The 18,056-nt window shown below is 43.3% G+C and overlaps 1 protein-coding gene across 1 annotated transcript; it reads left to right on the top strand.

Moving 5' to 3' along the window:
- Window positions 1–117: 117 nt before the first annotated feature.
- On the top strand, window positions 118–17,067 carry strn4 (striatin, calmodulin binding protein 4). Its single transcript, XM_018702079.2, has 18 exons — window positions 118–610; window positions 7,654–7,757; window positions 7,937–8,013; window positions 8,133–8,211; window positions 8,368–8,553; window positions 9,446–9,623; window positions 9,717–9,873; window positions 10,460–10,555; window positions 10,924–11,042; window positions 11,145–11,320; window positions 11,486–11,533; window positions 11,622–11,743; window positions 11,836–12,003; window positions 12,096–12,236; window positions 12,347–12,445; window positions 12,561–12,647; window positions 13,010–13,198; window positions 13,783–17,067. The coding sequence occupies exons 1-17, from the start codon at window positions 293–295 to the stop codon at window positions 13,177–13,179; spliced, it is 2,325 nt and encodes a 774-aa protein (XP_018557595.1). The 5' UTR covers window positions 118–292; the 3' UTR covers window positions 13,180–13,198; window positions 13,783–17,067.
- Window positions 17,068–18,056: the final 989 nt, after the last annotated feature.

Genomic DNA, 18,056 nt, shown 5'->3' with positions numbered 1-18,056 from the left:
AGTAAACGTGTGTGTAAAATGTCGCTCACCGATGACCAAACAGGACACGACGCTGCAAATATGTAGCTTAATCGGATTTTATCTTGAAAAATTGAAAGCGGAAGTGTAGTATTTTACCAACTGAATAGTAATTTTGCTCCGTGCGTGTGAGAAAAGGAAGAAAGGAGGGTAGCTTATAGTGAAGTGCTGCTGGGTTGGAAGAAGGGTACGGGGTAGTGTTTTTTTATTATTATTGTTCGTACACTCCGCCCGTTTCCACCTCCTTATCCTGGCGAAAGGTTGAACGGTTAAAATGGAGGCGGACAGATCCGGCGGTGGACCAAACCCGAACTCCGGAGGCGGCGGCAGCAGCAGCGGAGCGGGGCGCAACCCAAACGGGCCCAAAGCAGCACCGGGCCAGGCGTCATCAGCTGCGGCGACCGGGGCGATGGCAGCAGCAGCGGCCGCAGCGGCGGCGGCCGGGGCCATGCCCGGATCGTCGCAGCAACGGGAGCCGCAGGACGGGGACTCGGGTATGACGCTTCCTGGGATCCTGCACTTCATCCAGTACGAGTGGGGACGCTTCCAGGCCGAAAAATACCGCTGGGAGGCAGAGAGAGACGAACTCAGGGTAAATTTGTTTATCATTAAAGCCTGCGTCTGTAACATTAACGCCGAATATAGGCCAGAGCGGATATTGCAGGAGCTCCTATAGTGTTGCTTTGTGACAGTACACATGCTCCCACAATCAGTCAGTTTCAGGATGACAAAATGCTAACGGGCTAACATTGCACCTTATCATATTGTGTTGACCTGGGTGTATTATTACTAGACAGTAAATGAAAGCGTAGGGACTCCCAGTGACTTCCAGTTGATGCTCACCGACAACCAAACAGCCACCAGAAGGCTTTAAACATGAAATAAAAACTCTTTTCAGAAAGCATTAATCTGAGCCTTTTGGGTTACAGTCTACTCACAATGATATACAAACCACGAAATTAGGATATGACAGAGGTTTATGTCAGCCTACAAAAGCAAGCAAGCTATCATGGTAATAAAACAGACAAGTAAATGGAGTTAAGGTGTGGCTACCTTGCAGTGATATTTATGCAGGTACACACATCAAAGACATGTCTGGGCCAGACGGGAATTCAAGATGGTCTGTATTTTGGCATTTATGTGGAAACATTGTTTGTAAGTAGACAATTATCAGGTTTTCATACCCCACAGGGACAGATCTCAAGTGATCTCTAGTTGTGCTGTTCTGGTTAAAAGACAATGACAGTGTCACACAGCTGTGAGCGCCCTGTTGTAACCACTGCTTTTGAGAATGATAGTTATTGAGAGATGCCAAAGTGGTGTCCTTACTCAAGGAAACACCTCAGTGAAATGAGTAGTGGTTTGAGGGTATTGCTTCTTTATTCACTAAGCAACTGGCACAGTGAGAGAAAGTGCTCAGGGTGACCTTAGAACATAGGCTTCCGCTCACTCCGTGCACATCGGACTGCTGGCAGTTTTCACACTAACTCGCATTGTAAAAACCACTTCAGTTTATGTTCCTTGTGGCATAATGTTTACAGATAGTGGTCTGTAGTAAATAGTTTGTCTGTGTACCCGGTGGCATTGAAAGGAAGTCAACATTTTGAATTGGGGCCTGTCACGCAGATGAATGAATCAGCATTGAACATGACTGTAATGTAGTTGCATTTTTAGGTATTATCAATACTTTTTTGTTGTCGGCCAAGTATCATCCCATCTACAGCAAAAGTGACTAGTATTACATATAAATACTGACTTAAAATTAAAAAAATATATATATATATAAAATCACCTGCCACTTACAAACACATATGTATGTGTTGTCTGCCCTTAGGTTAGAGAAGCGTGCTTGTTTTCCTAAAGGTCATAAGTTTAAATCTGTGAAATTGCTAGAAAAATCTTTGTGAATGTGTGAGTCAGTGCCATAGAAATGCCCGTGAGCAAGGCATACATCCCCTAATGGCTCCAGTTATTCAGAGGCCAGCGGCAGAAGACAGAGGTTGTACTATGCAACTGTTGTATATTCATGTGTGTAACTGTGTGAGGCAGAGCATTGCTGGGAAGGATTGTGCCTACTCATCAAATTGTTCCAGGATTAAGAAAGGTTAGGAAAACACACACACATACAAAAATGTTTTTTGCTCTGTGTTTGGAGTGAAGAATTGTTCACCTTTTTTCATTCCTAAGCCTGTATGTGGTCTTCCTTCTATAACCACAGTTTGCTAGCAGTGAGGATGAACAATCCTCTGGAGTTCATGTGCTTGACAAAACCACAGAAAAGGGCATATCATTGCCTCTCCTCTGTCACTCCGCTTCCCACTTTGCCCCCAACTCAAACCTATGTAGTTATAAATAGGATCCTGATAAAATATGGATGAACCATAACAAACCGGCTGTGCTCGCTGCTTTTACAGGCGCGTGTGGGGAAGAGTAGGAATGGAAGTCAGAAGCAGGCCATCGCTGTGTCCAACATGCCATTAGTGCTTGTTATGAAACTTTGTTTACGTGTGCGCATTTTCTGCACATGGTCTGGTTTCACGGGTACAATTAGCACTGTGTCCTGTGCTGAGAGAAAGAGAGAGGATCACTGGAGTGCCAGGCTGAAAAATTGACCTAGCTTACATTTTAACACCCACAGGCCACAAGCCTCTGGCTTTTGTTGCCAGCATGCTCGCAGGGCTCTCAACATGCCAGTTAGCAAGCCCCCCTGGCCACGGTTTGTACACTTAGCAACATACTGTGCATATGTCCATAGCATAGTCTGCTTACTTGTCGCTTATGCGTGACATTTTTTTCTTTTATGGCATTCACACGGCTAGTGAGGAAGCTCAGGGCAAAATCCAACAGCAGCAGAACTATCCCTAAACTCTGACAGACATTAACACGATCTTCTAACAAATATGTGACTCTATGTGTGGTGGTGTGAATGTCTGTGTCTGTAGCATAGCGTGCCTCTGTGAGACTGTAACACATGTGCCGTCTGTGAGTGTGTTTTTGGTGTGAAAGGCCACCTGTGGTGCTGTGTCTCCAGTGACAGGCCAGGAATTAAAGCCCTCCCCGCTCTGGGCCAGGTGGGACGTCCCAGCACGACCATGACTGTAATGTAGCATGGGGGGGACAGGTGGCAGCGGCCCTGTCCCTCTGTCCTTCAGACACCAAAGACGCTTTTTCCTGTGTATATCAAATCACACTACTGCTGCACTGTGACTGAACGAGCTTGTAGTAATTAACTGGTTATAATGATCCTCATAGTTTAATAGACAGTCAGACTGTGCTGTACACATCGAACCAAGTCACTGCACTTATTCTACAAGGGAAAGGGCAGACCTTTACCTGTCCCTATTTGCATTTTGCTCATTTTGAGCAATTTCATTTTATTAACCGTGTCAAGTAATTGTGTAGAATAGATTACTGGTGACCCAGATGACATCACTTCCTGGTGAGTGTGGCCCAGGCGGCCCCTGGGTACACATCTCTAATTAATAGCTCTGCGCTCACAGTCATGACACACATATGACATCCATATGTACTGCATTGTTACAGTGTGTGCCTCCCACCCACACACACTTGCAGCACTTACATTATTTATTAATATTAGCTTAGTATTTTGCCTTTTGTTTCTTTCTCTGTATATCTGTATTTCTCTTTGCACTGTTGCATTTCTCAATTTCTTTCCCAGGTCTTCCACTGAAATCTTAGGAATACCATGATTTGAAACACAGTCATGACATGCAGTAATTTCTGCTTCCAAATGATTATCAAACATCTCCTAGTTAAACTCAGGCAGCAAGCCCAACTTTTTAGGATGTCATTCTGCAGCTTAGTACCACACACACACACACAGACACACAGACACACACACACACACTATGCACTCTAATGCACACTGTCCCAGAAAAGTTCATTGCTCTACTTGTTGGCTCATGGATTCTCTCATGGGGGATGATGGGATGAGAAGATGGAGGGTGGCCAGTGGAGGAGGAAAGCTGCCCTTGACCCTGTTCCAGAGCTAGTAGAGAGGGACTGATAGAATAGACTAAATGTGTCAGCTCTCCATGCTACAGCGAACTTGGAAAAGGTCAGTGGCAGTAGGTCACATGGAGGAAAACCCACCCACAGGAAAGAGAGATCAGATGGCACGGCAGGTTCGCTCGCAACAAGGTTCCTTTGTACTTTCGGCTTTGTTAGTTTACCAACATAATACAAAGAAAATAACCACGCTGTCAAACAGAGCAGGGCTATATCAAATGATACACAAAAGACTTCTTCTGATATTTTACTTGAGTATAACTTTCTCAATAGATACTGTCATGTCTGTTGACCTGCTGCTCCACAACTGTCTGTGATTGAAGTGTCTTGATAAGAACACTTTTATTAGCTGATGAATGGGCTGCCTTGTCTCACCTCTGTTGGCCTGGGTCCCTAACACAGTGAAAACAAGCAATCTGAACAAGGCAAAGGGCAGAATAACAAGACCAATGACAGCTTTAAATGATACAAAAGTGAAATCTCGATTTATCGCTTTAGTCTGATGAAACAGTCATTATTTTACCTACAAGATGATACACTGAAAACTGTATTTGCGCTTATTCCTAAGACAGCCAATACATGCTGTGGTAAATCGATCCATTCTTAACATCATATCTTACCCACTGAGTGCTGTTACACCACCACTGTCAAAGAGAAATACTGTAGAATGGAAGAGCAGAAGTAAAACAAGGTCAGAGCCAAAGAATGAGTTGATTGCAACAGATAAAGAATGACATATAGCAATAAACCCTCTGACGCATTAATCCCTCTGTTTTGACTACCTTTATGTATCAGGAAAAAGTAGTTCTTACAGCGTACATTGTTAGAGTCATGTGATTATTTGGGTGTATGTGTACATATACAGCCTTGTCTTTATCTTGGCCAACAAAGCACTGTCAGGGATTTGAGGTTTTGGGCACCAGTGGGAACCTGTCCTTCTAGGAGCACAGCATGACACTCGCGCACAGGGGTGTGATGGTTATCTGTGTGCGATGGTTATCTCTCTCTGTGTGTGTGTGTGTGTGTAAGCAGGTTGTAGCTCGTCTGTGTGGGATTAGGAGTAGAAGCGCATGCCCTGCCCCTTAAGAGTGAAGTAGACACATTCCACCTAGAGCTGGAAATTACGAGGCACTTTGCTGATGCGAATGAATTCGTTTTGGACTGAGTTTGTTTGTTAGTTAGTCTTTTAAGATACGCGACTCCATCACTGCTCACAAATTAAGCCTACATAAGAACCATTTACAAGCAATTACCTATCTGCAGCAAGTTGTCATAGTCTTTTAGTAGGTTGGTTTTTAAGCAGGACTGTGTATCAAGGCTGAGCTGACAATGTTACTGATGTGGACACTGATGATTCTGTTTAAAGATGTGTTTGTTTGTGTACAGAAGACCTCATATTCCACTCTGCCCCGGTCTTGAATTTGACTGATTTTATCCTAAGTTGATGGCCTCTACTTGACCCACAGCACACCACAGTATCAGAGCAGCTGAAATGTTTAAAGGGACGTTTCGGTCATTATTGTAGATACAAGCTTGAATCTTACCCTTACAGATGGAGACAAATATATTTTTTTAAAACTTTGAAAATGTTATTTTAATGTGAGCTTGGATTTCTTCAGTTTTTGTAACTTCACTCCATCTGTTTTCAGCCATTTATAGTACACAGTATACCATGTACATGCTGTTTTCTGATATCTGAACCTCCCACACTATGACACTACACAGCTAGCACAACAGCCGAGCTCTGCTTGGCTTTTATTTTAACATGTTAACTTTTCTGTCTGAATATGTCAGACTGTGAGGCATACAAATACAGTATTGCATCTGCCATTACTAAACACAACAACTGCACAATTACTACTTGGGGCAGCTGGAAATACTCAGCTAACTAGCTGCTGTTGGAGCTAACTCTGTGATAGCTGTTTTTACCAACCACATAACCACAGCAAATGATATATTATTACATAGCAGTTTACATAAGGCTAAGCATGTTTTTTGTGTTTTGTATCCTCTTAGCTTGTTAAATGAATGCATTCCTTCTTGTCAGTGCTCTGTACACATGAACTCATTTAATTCATTTGTTATTTTACTTGTTTTAATGGCCCTAGATATTTAGCAAGAATTGGACTGCACGTCTTAGGTTAGGGAAAGTATAAACCACATAAACTTAGATGTACATATCTCACAGCCTCTTAGATCATGCCTGCAGTGCTGACATCCTGTCTTTGACAGTTATCTCCAAAATTCTGAGATAAGCATATAAAATCACGTTGCATTAATCAGGATTACTCAGCAGCAGCAGCGGTAGTAGTACAGTTTGCTCGGCAGATTATCCTGTGTTCCACTAGCCCTCCCAGCCGGTTACATGACTGTGAGTGTGTGTGTGTGTGTGTGTGTGTGTGTGTGTGTGTGTGTGTGTGTGTGTGTGTGTGTGTGTGTGTACACGTCTGTGTGTGTGCGCGTGTACTTTCCTGGGTGATTGACTACCCTCTCAAGTAGACTGAGTGCCTGCCCCATGAGATAGTGTTTTTAGACTGTGCTAGTTTTACAGAACTACGTATGCGCGTGGGAGCAGACTCATGGACTCGGACAGGGGCGCACAGAGGAGAAATGGACTGTAAAACAAGCAGCATTAATGCTCCAGCACCCCTTGGCACAGAGAGAGGGAAAGAGAGAGACAGAGTGAAAATACAAAACTGTTGTGCCTGCTATCACCTGCATGCAAATCATGAGAGAAGAAACAGGGTTAGGCCTTTTTAGCCTACTTGAAACTGATTTTTTTTATTTTTTTTTTACTACTGGGGTATTATTCTCCACCAACCAACAGAGGGCAGGATGTTTGCTGCCTGGTGTGAATCAGTTTTGCTCAAAAAGCCCACTATGAAGCATTACCTGGAGAAAAACACAGCATGCTTGAAACAAAAAATCCTTCTGACTGACTCAAATTGCTCTTTCACTTTTTTGTCAAGCCTCATTATAACATAGTTTACCCAAGGCAAAACCTGTCTAAGCATGGTCTTGACCGGTCATCTGTCATTATCACCTTTTCTTCTTCTCACAAAGTCTGTTAATTGTTTGACAAATGGCAAAAATGGGCAGTGAACATCTCTTTCCTCAAGGTAAGAGTTTTATCAGCTCAGTGAGGAAGGAAACCAATGTAAAATGAGAGAGGAAGCACACAAAGGAAGGATGTGTCTTAAAAGAGGGTATTTGAATTTGGCCGGTTTGAGTCTTGTTTTTCTTCTTCTGCAGATGCGCAGTGAGGCCTCGGTTAGGAGAAGTTAAAAATAAGAGCTCTGTTCCACACAACCCTCTACTTACTCCTCTGGGTTCTCAGAAGTCATGTTTGCTATGCTCGTCACATCAAACTATTTTCCTTCACACTCGCGGCCCCTCCTTGTGATTTCTGCTGATATCAAATGCTTTACTATCAAGCTTTAATTGAGCCAGTACATGCTGTTTTATCCAATTCACCTCAGTTATGGTTATGAGTCATAGCATCAATCTGAACTGATTTTTTTATTTTTTTTATTTATGCTTATGTGTGTGGTTGTGGCATCTGTGTAACCTTTGTGTTCCTTACCATCCTGTGTCTGTGTGTTTCAGGCTCAGGTGGCGTTCCTACAGGGGGAGAGGAAAGGGCAGGAGAATATGAAACAGGACCTGGTGAGGCGGATCAAAATGCTAGAGTACGCCCTCAAACAGGAAAGGTACGACAACTGTCAGGAAACTCCCTCCTTCTGCTCCTGTCTCCTTACATCTATTGTCCATTCAACCTGCTACCCCAATGGTTTGCATGCCTCAGGCATAGTCATTTGATAGTGAAAGATTACTTTCTTGTTATTTGCCTTAAAATGCCGCCCTCATGTGGTCTTTTGTGGGGTTGCAGGGCTAAGCATCAGAAGCTGAAGACAGGAAACGACCAGAGTCCCGGAGACAAGAAACCAGAGACTGAGGCAGACCAACGTACGTTTTCATCTACTGCTGTTGCTTCTCTCTCTCTGCTAAAACTCAGAGTTTCTCCTTTTCTCTTCTCTTCTCATGCCCTGCTGTTGCATCACTATTGACCAATCTATTTTCTGTAGTTCCCAATGGGCCGGCTGAGTCAGACTCTGAGCCAGCCAATCAGATGTCCTGGAAGGAAGGACGTCAGCTACTACGCAAGTAAGACCTCTCTGTCATCTGCTTCTTTTATCTCAGTACCAAACTAATGTGCTCCATCAGTACTTTGTGGCTGGCTCTGAACTTGTGCTCTAGACTAGAGGGATTCATTTACAGTATGAGTATGGGTGTATATTTATGCGTTCTTTTTCCTGCAAGATATCTGGAGGAAGTGGGTTACTCAGACACCATCCTGGACATGCGGTCTAAGCGTGTGCGCTCCCTGCTCGGGCGAAGCAGCCCCGAGGCTAACGGGCCCCCACCGAGCGAAACCTGCCCTGAGCCTGAGCCCCGGGCAGGTGGAGAGTCGTTGTTGGTCAGACAGATAGAAGAACAGATCAAGAGGTGAGGCTGTGGAAGAGGACACTCTCTCTCTCTTTCTCTTTCTCTGCTGTTACTCCACAGATAAAAATGTGAATAGTGATGACACAGACAACAACCACAGTGAAAGATCATGATGTGTCGCATGACGTATCAAATAATAATTGCAGTTGTTGTCAATTGGGAAAAATTCTGTGAACAAATATCAACACCTTCACTCTTGTGCCACCTTTTGTAAGACGAGGTCTAATTCACTCATAATGGCAGTCTTATCTTTTCACACACATGACCTTGAAATGTCACCGTATACAGATCCACATTCAAGCATTACACAGAGTGGGTTCTCCTGTTAAGGACATGAATAAACCTTCTAACAGTCAACTTTCTGACAAAGACCACTTACACAAAGCAGAGCAGAGTTTGACCTCGTCTTTACCGTGTTTTTAATTTGAAAATCTTTGTTATTGGTGAACGGTATGTCATTGTTAATATTGGTACCTTAGAATATAGAAATACGTTTATCAGACAGGAAATGTGCAGGCGACTAAAGTCTAAAGTAACAGATCTATTCAGGCAGCACAGAAAATATATACACCTGTCAGACACGTACATATGTTGCCATGTTAAAGTGAAATCTGGGAGTAGGAGTGCTTTAACTGAGGATCGTTTGATGAAAACTCCAAGTAGGAAAGTTTTCAATATCTGCACCTATAAAACTCGTAGTTGCTGCATTTGTAAAACCTGCTCATAAAACAAGCTGTGCTGTAATGACAGCTGCTGTGGAGAAGCCTTTAATAAAATGGTGTTATGCACTATAACTGAGGTCATCCACAGTAAAGTATTATCCTAAATAATCTTTTTATGCTTTCAATTTAAAATGGAGGGGAGACAGTATAAAGTATGCCTCTGTCTGTAGGAATGCGGGCAAGGAAAGCTCTAAGGAACGTCTGGGTGGCTCCGTGCTGGATAAGATCCCCTTCCTGCACGGCTGCGAGGATGATGATGAAGACGACAGCGATGAAGAAGACGACTTCCAAGGCATGGCTACTGACTGCATCGATGGACCGCGCAAGAACAAAAAGTCACGTGTAAAGGTGAAGATCGGTGATGAGAAATGAAAATTAGGGGGAACTAAAAGAAACTTATCATATAATTAACTGTTTTCTCTGTTCCGCTTTCATGTCCAGATGGGTTCGGAGCCCATGACCACAGACCTGGACCCAGAGGATGAGGAAGACGAAGACGACTCAGAAGACGCCCTCGGAGAATTTGACTTCCTGGGCTCGGGGGAGGATGGGGAGGGGGCGGGAGAGGCCCGGATCTCGGGGGACGGACGGGAGCTAGGTACGCTGTTGCCATAGCAACATCATCAACACCAGCACTGCCAGAATCACTGCCACCAGTGTATTTGTCTTTTTTGCCCCCTACCTCCTTCCCTCCCTTCCTCCCTATCCCCTCTGCTCACCTTTTTTATCTTTTACTTCTCATTGTGTCTTGGCATCTCTTCTTGTCAATAAAACCAGCCTCTTTTCCCAACCACCTGTCTCTCTGTCCTGTTTCACGAACTATCAGTCTGTGACTCTTCAGAGCTGTGTAGCTGTCATCTCTGTCTGTAGATGTATTTTCTGTGGCCCGGGGTCATTTCAAAGGTTACCACGCATGCTGCCTTCTCTTTTTCTATGTCCACATTTCATTCTTTGAGTCATATTTGCACTGCAGCCCCGTGCTTTTATTGATCTCATCCTCTCACAAAAAGAAACTGCTAAATTGTATGAGTGTATGTCATGTATTTAAAGAGTGAAGTCTATTTTTTTGCCTCCCGTCTACATTCATCTGTCTCTCATCTGTCCGTCTATTGGCCTCTCCGTCCTTCCTCCACCTCTCTGCATGACTGGATGTTTTGTGTCTCTCTCCTCTTGCCCGGGTTCAGAGAACCGCAGGAACAAGTTACAAGGCATGATGTCGGACTTCCCCCCTAAACCTACCCCACCCCCTTCCGTATCGGGACAGGCTCGCTCCGGTGAAGGTAAGACTTCCCCCACCAAGTATGCCCCATAGAATACCATAGACTGTCATGCCCCGTGCCCTGTGTCCCACGCGCATGATTGTTGCTTAGGCGTGCAACCTTAAATTTAGATGCTGTCTTGTCTCAGTTTTGTTGAATTTCAAAGCCTGTGTAGGGGTACACTTACAAAGTTGCTCCTACTCCTATAAATATTTCCTCTGGTACACAGTGTGGGAGTGAGGGAACAGGATGAATGGAGTCTTGCCACTGAGATCTAAGATTCATTGCTATATTTTACAGGCCCTATATTATACAGTCTGTATATATAGGGACATGACGTTTTGTCAAGATGCAGTAGTAACTTGTGCGTTTCCGCCTCCAACCTGCAGGTGGCGCCCTGGGTTTCTCCTCTGATGTCTTCATCATGGATGCCGTTGGAGGAGGGGACATGAACCTTGGTGAACTGGCTGATCTCACCGTCGCAAATGACAACGATCTCTCCATGGATGTAATTGCAACTTTTGCCCTGGTTACTACACAGGATGTACTCCAGCCTGCACATGCACACTCGAAAATATGTGAATGTTTACCCTCTTTTTAAATGTGTCAGATGCAGGATAACAGAGAGGAGTTTAAGAAGACATGGAACCCCCGTTTCACACTACGCAGCCACTTTGATGCAATACGCGCTTTGACCTTTCACCCCAGCCAAGCGGTGCTGCTCACGGCCTCTGAGGATGGAACACTAAAACTGTGGAACCTCAACAAGGCCATGCATTCTAAAAAGTAAGAACCCTCAGATCCCACAGGGAGTTCTAGTGAAGAAAATGGGGAACAGGGATTTAATTTATATAGCACCTTTTGCTGTTTACATATAACATGCAGTGATAGTAAATGTAAACTCAAACACACAGCAGAGAGATAAATTAAAATCTCTGTGTCCCTCCACAGGAATGCAGCTTTGGATGTTGAACCCATCTACACGTTTAGAGCGCACAGGTGAGTCGAGACAGAAATACAAATTCACACCATGTGTACAAACTTCTCAGAGAAGCAGTGAAACTGATGCCTCTCTGTTTTTGTCTAGTGGAGCTGTTCTGTCACTGACCATGGGCGAGGATGGAGAATCCTGCTACAGCGGAGGTCTAGATGGAACCGTCAGGTGTTGGAAGATGCCTGACCTCAATGTGGATCCTTATGATAACTATGGTCAGTCATTCCCAACTGAGTATTTAGCAATCACCAAGTAATAATAATGCCCTTAAGTGTTTTCTTTTTAACGTATGTGTTTGTCTATCCAGATCCTGGCATTGAGAGCAGCGTACTGGCCGGCCACGAGGACAGCGTCTGGGGTCTGACCTACTCGGCAGTTCACCATCGTCTTGCCTCATGCTCGGCTGACGGCACCATTCGCATCTGGGACCCTCAGAACTCGGCCCCCTGCCTGTCTGTCTTCAATAAGGAGAGAGGTAGACATCTGTGCTGAGTGTGTTGATTTTCTTTATGCTTCAATACTTTGTTAATGCTACACAACTTTGTCTCTTCTCCTGTCTTTTCCCAGAGCATGGAACACCCACCTCAGTGGCCTTTGTGGCCACCGACCCTAACCAGGTGGTGGTGTCATTTGACGGTGGTGAGACACTGCTCTACGACCTCAACACGGAGCAGAGTGTCACTGCGTTAGAGACACAGACCAAGGATGGTAAGTTCTGAATGCAATACCCAATCTGTTTCCACCACAAGAGTTATCACTCATTAATGAATAGATCAAACAGATGAGATTAAAATGGAGGTGTTCGTCTTCTTTTGCAGGCAGTGAACTGATCAATCGAGTGGTCAGTCACCCATCTGAGCCCATCTCCATCACTGCACACGAGAACCGCACCATCCGCTTCTTAGACAATAAGACAGGTATCCACAGGAGGTGTTTGAGTCCTGTCTGTCCTCTGTTCATTTCCACTGCAGACTTAAGTTTTTTCTGAAATATGAATTAATCTAAATAAACTCGCCTTGTGTGTTCATACAGGTAAAGTTGTCCACTCAATGGTGGCTCACCTGGACGCCGTCACCTGTCTTACAACAGACCCTAAAGGCACTTACCTCATCTCTGGCAGTGAGTACCATTCAGCCTTACTGTGTCCTGGTGTAGCTGAACATCTGACGATCAATGTCATTTTCAGAATACTGTAAATAATGATCTCATCCCCATTCCTCTGCACACTGTAAACAACTGTTTTCTTATAACACCATCATACCCAGAGATTTTATTGCCAACAGTTTTAATACTGAGCCCATTCTGTGTACAAGTGTTTTTCAGGAATGAATTTTGAGGTAATATCAATGTAAAAAAAAAGAGAGATAAAGACAGTACAAAGAAACTTGTAAAACATTTTTTTGTACTCAGCAGTGATCTATGTTGCCCCTGTTTCCACCTGCTCTCTCTGCCCCCCCACCCCCCCGCACTCCGCCCCACAGGCCACGACTGCTCGGTGCGCCTGTGGATGCTGGACAACAGGACGTGCGTGCAGGAGATCACAGCCCACAGGAAGAAGCACGACGAGGCCATTCATGACGTGGCCTTCCACTCTTCTCAGCCCTTCATCGCCAGCGCTGGCGCAGATGCACTTGCCAAGATCTTCGTCTGACAGCACTGTCGTCATTCTGGTGAGACTGGCGGAGGGGAGACACCGTGGAGGAGTGCGAGACGGGGGGGGCAGAGGGTGGGAGTTTACTGATTCTGAGAACGCACATTTGGTGCGATGTAGACCAGTGTGAGCTCTTTTACAAGTCCATTAAGATTAAAAGATTAAGAGATTAAGTTGTAGAACTCTTCAACTTTCAACACGTATTAATCTTAAAGGGGCACTCTGCAAATTTTAGCCATTAAGATCAGTTTATTAGTCATGGTTAGTACTGCTCAGCCTGTAAAACGACTGTTAACCTGGGGTAACCCAGTGGCCAAATGTTTAGGGCCTACTCTCTTCCCTTGCCTCTTCACTGCCATCTGTCTGTATAATGTCTTCTGTGGTTCAAAGGTTATTTTCCTTCAAACCTTTGACGGAAAAGGTCATTTAAATTGTTTTAATGTGACCCCTTCTATCCTGATGGATTTTTACAACTCTAAATTATGAAATCAGAGATGTTTTAATTACATGGGACCTAATAGCTTTTGCCTTTATGTCAGTGTCACGTGCAATTCTGAAAGTCTGTTGGTCTAACTTTGTTGATCTTTTTCTTCCTGCCTTTAGAGTCCTACAACCATAACTGGGCCAAAAGAGACTGAAGACTACAGTGGACAAATTTCACTTGCTTACACACACACACACATACACACACACACACTTGTCCTGCACCCCACTGGCTGGGTCATCGCCACAGGACGTCACCTCCCCCTCGATTCCTCACTGTTCTCTGATGCCTCAGTGACTTCTTATAATACTACTCACACTGCTTTTTTAAGACTTTTAAGATCCCGGCTGCTCCGTTTTCAAATAATCATATCTGGAGTAACTCTTTTTCTACACTACAATATTCTGTTCTGCATTTTTATTTTTCTTTCAGTCTGCCAACGGTTATTACAAAGGACCGTGTGTGTGTGCGTGTTTGTGCGCTTAAACTGCTGACACACTACTCACATTTCACAGAGAACCACAGAGGAAACACTCACACTGCATAGCACGCGCAACGCACAAATGCACTGTCGCATTTCATTTGAGAGCATTTTTTTAAATAGTTGAAAAATTGCTTGTTTCTAACATAACGTATGTAGGCATGGTTTTAAAACTGTTCCCAGTGTCAGCAGAAAAACACCTGACCAACCTCTGCATTGGGAATCAATGTATTACATTCCAAAGACTCCAGAGGCAGAGTGTGTGTGAGTGTGTGTGTGTGTGTGGTGACGGATTTGGGGTTGGAGAATGTTTAACTTAGTTGTGTGTGTGTGTGTGTATGAGTGTGAGTGAAGTAAGGAGGCACTAGACCGTCGCTAACCAGTGTTGAACAGATAGCTTTAATTTCACCTTTATCGCCAAGACACCAAGTCTCATCATATGTTTGAGTATTACAGCGTCCCCATGATTCTGCCTCTACTAATGTGTGTGTGTGTGTGTGTGTGTGTGTGTGTGTGTGTGTGTGTGTGAGAGTGAGATCAACCGTCACTCTGCTGTACAAGATAAATGAACATATTTACATGATCATGGTCCATTTCTACAGATGTACAGTTTGGACTTGACTCTGCAGCCTGATGCTGTCACACCATATTAACCAGCTAAAGATGGATAGCAGTTAAACTCTACAGACCACAGGGGTGTGAGGCCAGTTTGTATGCTCCCAACAAATGACGCTGACTGTGTCATTTGGTGCTTTTTACTGTACAGACAAGTGTGTGTGCGCGCGTGTTTGTATACGCACTAGTTAAATCGTGGTGCTATGAGAAACCTTGTCAGTCTTGAGTCAGAATCAGGGACCAGTTTTTGTGTGTTTGTGTGTTGTGTGTGTGTGTGTGTGTGTGTGTGTGTGTGTGTGTGTGAAAAAGCGAGACTGCGTTTCTCACTCATCGGGCTATAGGTGTACATGTAGGAGTGAAACAACTTTTTCAGTGACATTTCATTGTTGAATCATTTCATTTGACTGTGGTCGCATTTCAGAATTAAGTCACTGTCGGTGTTTCGCATCAGAGAGATGTGAATGATGTCAGCATTGGTGGGTTCAGGCCCTGAGGAGGAGCTGATGATGATTATATTACAGCGAGGACCACATGGACTTGAAATCATTATTGTCTTTTTAATTTCACCCTGAAGTTGGCGTCGGTTTGTGGGCGTGTATTTATTCAGGCTTTTTTCGGGGGGGTGGGGGGGCCCTCACCTTCAGTCGTGTGTTGAGGTTCCCTCTACTTGTTTGACGTGCATCAGTTGCACAGTAGCACATTACCCAGAGGGCTAATGATGTGAAGCTGGTCTCCTCTTTCTGAAGAGGCATGCTGGGAGAAATAGCTCCATGGGGAGAAGAAAAAGAAGAAATTCCCACTTTTGAATTCAACTGCTTTTTTCAGAAAGATTAAGAAAAAAGTATTGATTTAAGATAGTGTAGGTGTGAGTAACATGATTCAGCACCGAATCCACCTTGCTGATGTGTTAAGACTTGGAAAATAACCAGAGAAGGTTTGGATTAAGAGGGAACATTGTTCCTTTGAGACACCTTGCATCTATCTCTACCTGTGTCCTGGGTTTATACTGATAACTGTTGGACACATGTTTGCTTTAGGTAAAAGTTGCCCCCCCCCAACAGCTGACCTTACTTCAAATTACTTGACTGGTAATGTTATCTATTACCTCAAGAAGACTGATAAAATCTGGTGTTAAATCAGCTGTCAAAGGGGGACAACGCTCCACCTCTTCAAGATTACAGGGTCACATTAGGGATCAGACGTCAGTAGTAGCCTAGAGGTAAGCACTCCTCTCCTAATCACTGGGGACACTACCATTTGTAGTTCAGATGTTTTGTTTTGTTTTTCTCAAACAGGGTGGGGGACTGTTGTCTGAAATGAGACAAGATGTTATTTCGCTGTATATCTTTTTTTTTTTCGATATGAATCTGTCAGAGTACAACCAGGTGCAACTACATTATTGTACTGCTGCTGGGCCTGATGTCCTGTTCTCACACTTAGTCACTATGTGGTTTGGTTCCACTTTGCACTACATCTAATAGTGGATGCTGTTGCCTAGGAGTAGTTTATAGACAGACAGCGTGCAGAGATAATGTATGCAGGTATTTCTAATACAATCTGGAGTACATACTACAAGGATTGAACCTGCTGTGGCTCACAGTTTTTTGTTTTTGTTTTGTTTTGTTCTGTTTTGTCCTGATAGCGAGAGTAACTGGTGGTTTCTTTTCACTTTGAGCGTCTGGGTCCCCTCTCTGAAAACAAAGACAAATCAGTATGACACATCAAAAAAGAAAAAAGAAATCGAAACAGAGGTTGTAAATGATGACTAGAGATGCCATTACGTGCTGTAAATGTCCATCATTTCCTTGTTTTCTTTCTTGCATTTCTTTTCTTTGATTATGAATATGATTATTAAGATGTAAGAATACTGTAGTATCATAAGTGAATCATTCTTCCTTGCTAGGCATAGAACTTGCTTGTGATTGATAATGGCAATGTATAACTTGTAAAAAAGCAAAATGATTAAAAAACATGAAAAATGAAGAAAATAAGTAAAAAAAAAAAAAAAAAATCTGTTACCAGTCAGAGGCCAAGGTAAAGGACTCTCATTTCTTTGTGTTTTTATTTTTTTATTAGCAATTTATCACTGTGTGATATTTTGTACATCATATTAAGCTGTATTCAAACAATTTCCTCTAACTACAAGGGATAAGAGACCTGCTTTTTATTAATTTTGTTTTATTATATATTTTTGAACTGCATTCTAGCTTGTATCAAATGACTTTCTCTTTTTGTTTACGGGTCCCCTGTTGTATGTCATTAAGGAAGAAAAAACAAAAAATGAAGATTTTGTACAGTGAATTGAGAACTCTGTTTTGTGTCATCTTTCTTGCCTCCTGTAGGGATAACAAACTTGCAAAAACAGCTGGAAAGATGGAAATACCTACCCTGACAAGATATAGAGAACCCGTCCTTTGTCTTTTTTTTTGTCTGGCTCATGGCTTCAGGCCCTGTGTCAACCACCAAACTAATAAAACATCACAATCTAACTTACATAACCCACCAGCCTCAGTTGTCCTGCCCCAAGGCTGACGGTGCACTTAATTCATGGGTTTTTCCTCCCACTAAAAATAACCACAGCATCATAAAAACTTCAGATTAAAATTGAATGTATTTTCAGCACATGGATGAGTAAAAATTTTAAAACCTTGAAGATCATCATCGCAGAACTGTTAAAGGGGTATTACACCTATTTTGTATTGCCCGTCCATAAAGAGGCAGATTGAAAGGGAGAATGGTACATTTTCAGTACACCCTCTGTGCCTGAAAATAGCCAATATTTTTAGAATTAAAAAGCCCCCAGTTTGTAAGGCAGGCATTTAAAAGCCACTCATTTTCCTCAGACTTTAAAATACTTCTCCATAGCAACAGATAACATTAAACAACTTATATCTTAACTCAAAGTCCACTTCCTAGATTTTTCAGAGCCATGAAAACCAAATCCAGTTGTCTTCCTTCAAGGGATGGAATAGGCTCAAAGAATCACACTCATCACCATACAGCTGGTTTCAAAGGCGGAATTATACTCCCTATGATGAAACTAATATGCAAACTTTGGAAAAGTTTGTAGTGCTCATTTGATTACAGTTCTCCAAATTCGATCTGAGAAACTGAAACCAGAAAATAAAATCTTTAACAGTCTGGTTTCGTTTTTAGAGAGCACATCTTTCATTTGCTCCACCTTGGCTCAGATGTTATGTCGAGAATTACTTTATCCAACCTGCCGCCTTCTGCCGTGCTGCCCTGATGCTGACTGTGCTAAAAAAAGTCTTATATTTCAGCCTATATACATGAGCA

Source organism: Lates calcarifer, linkage group LG21 (assembly GCF_001640805.2).
Source record: "Lates calcarifer isolate ASB-BC8 linkage group LG21, TLL_Latcal_v3, whole genome shotgun sequence".
In the NCBI taxonomy this organism is placed as follows: domain Eukaryota; kingdom Metazoa; phylum Chordata; class Actinopteri; family Centropomidae; genus Lates; species Lates calcarifer.
Note: the sequence above shows the minus strand (reverse complement) of the source record. Positions and strands in the feature narration are given on the sequence as shown.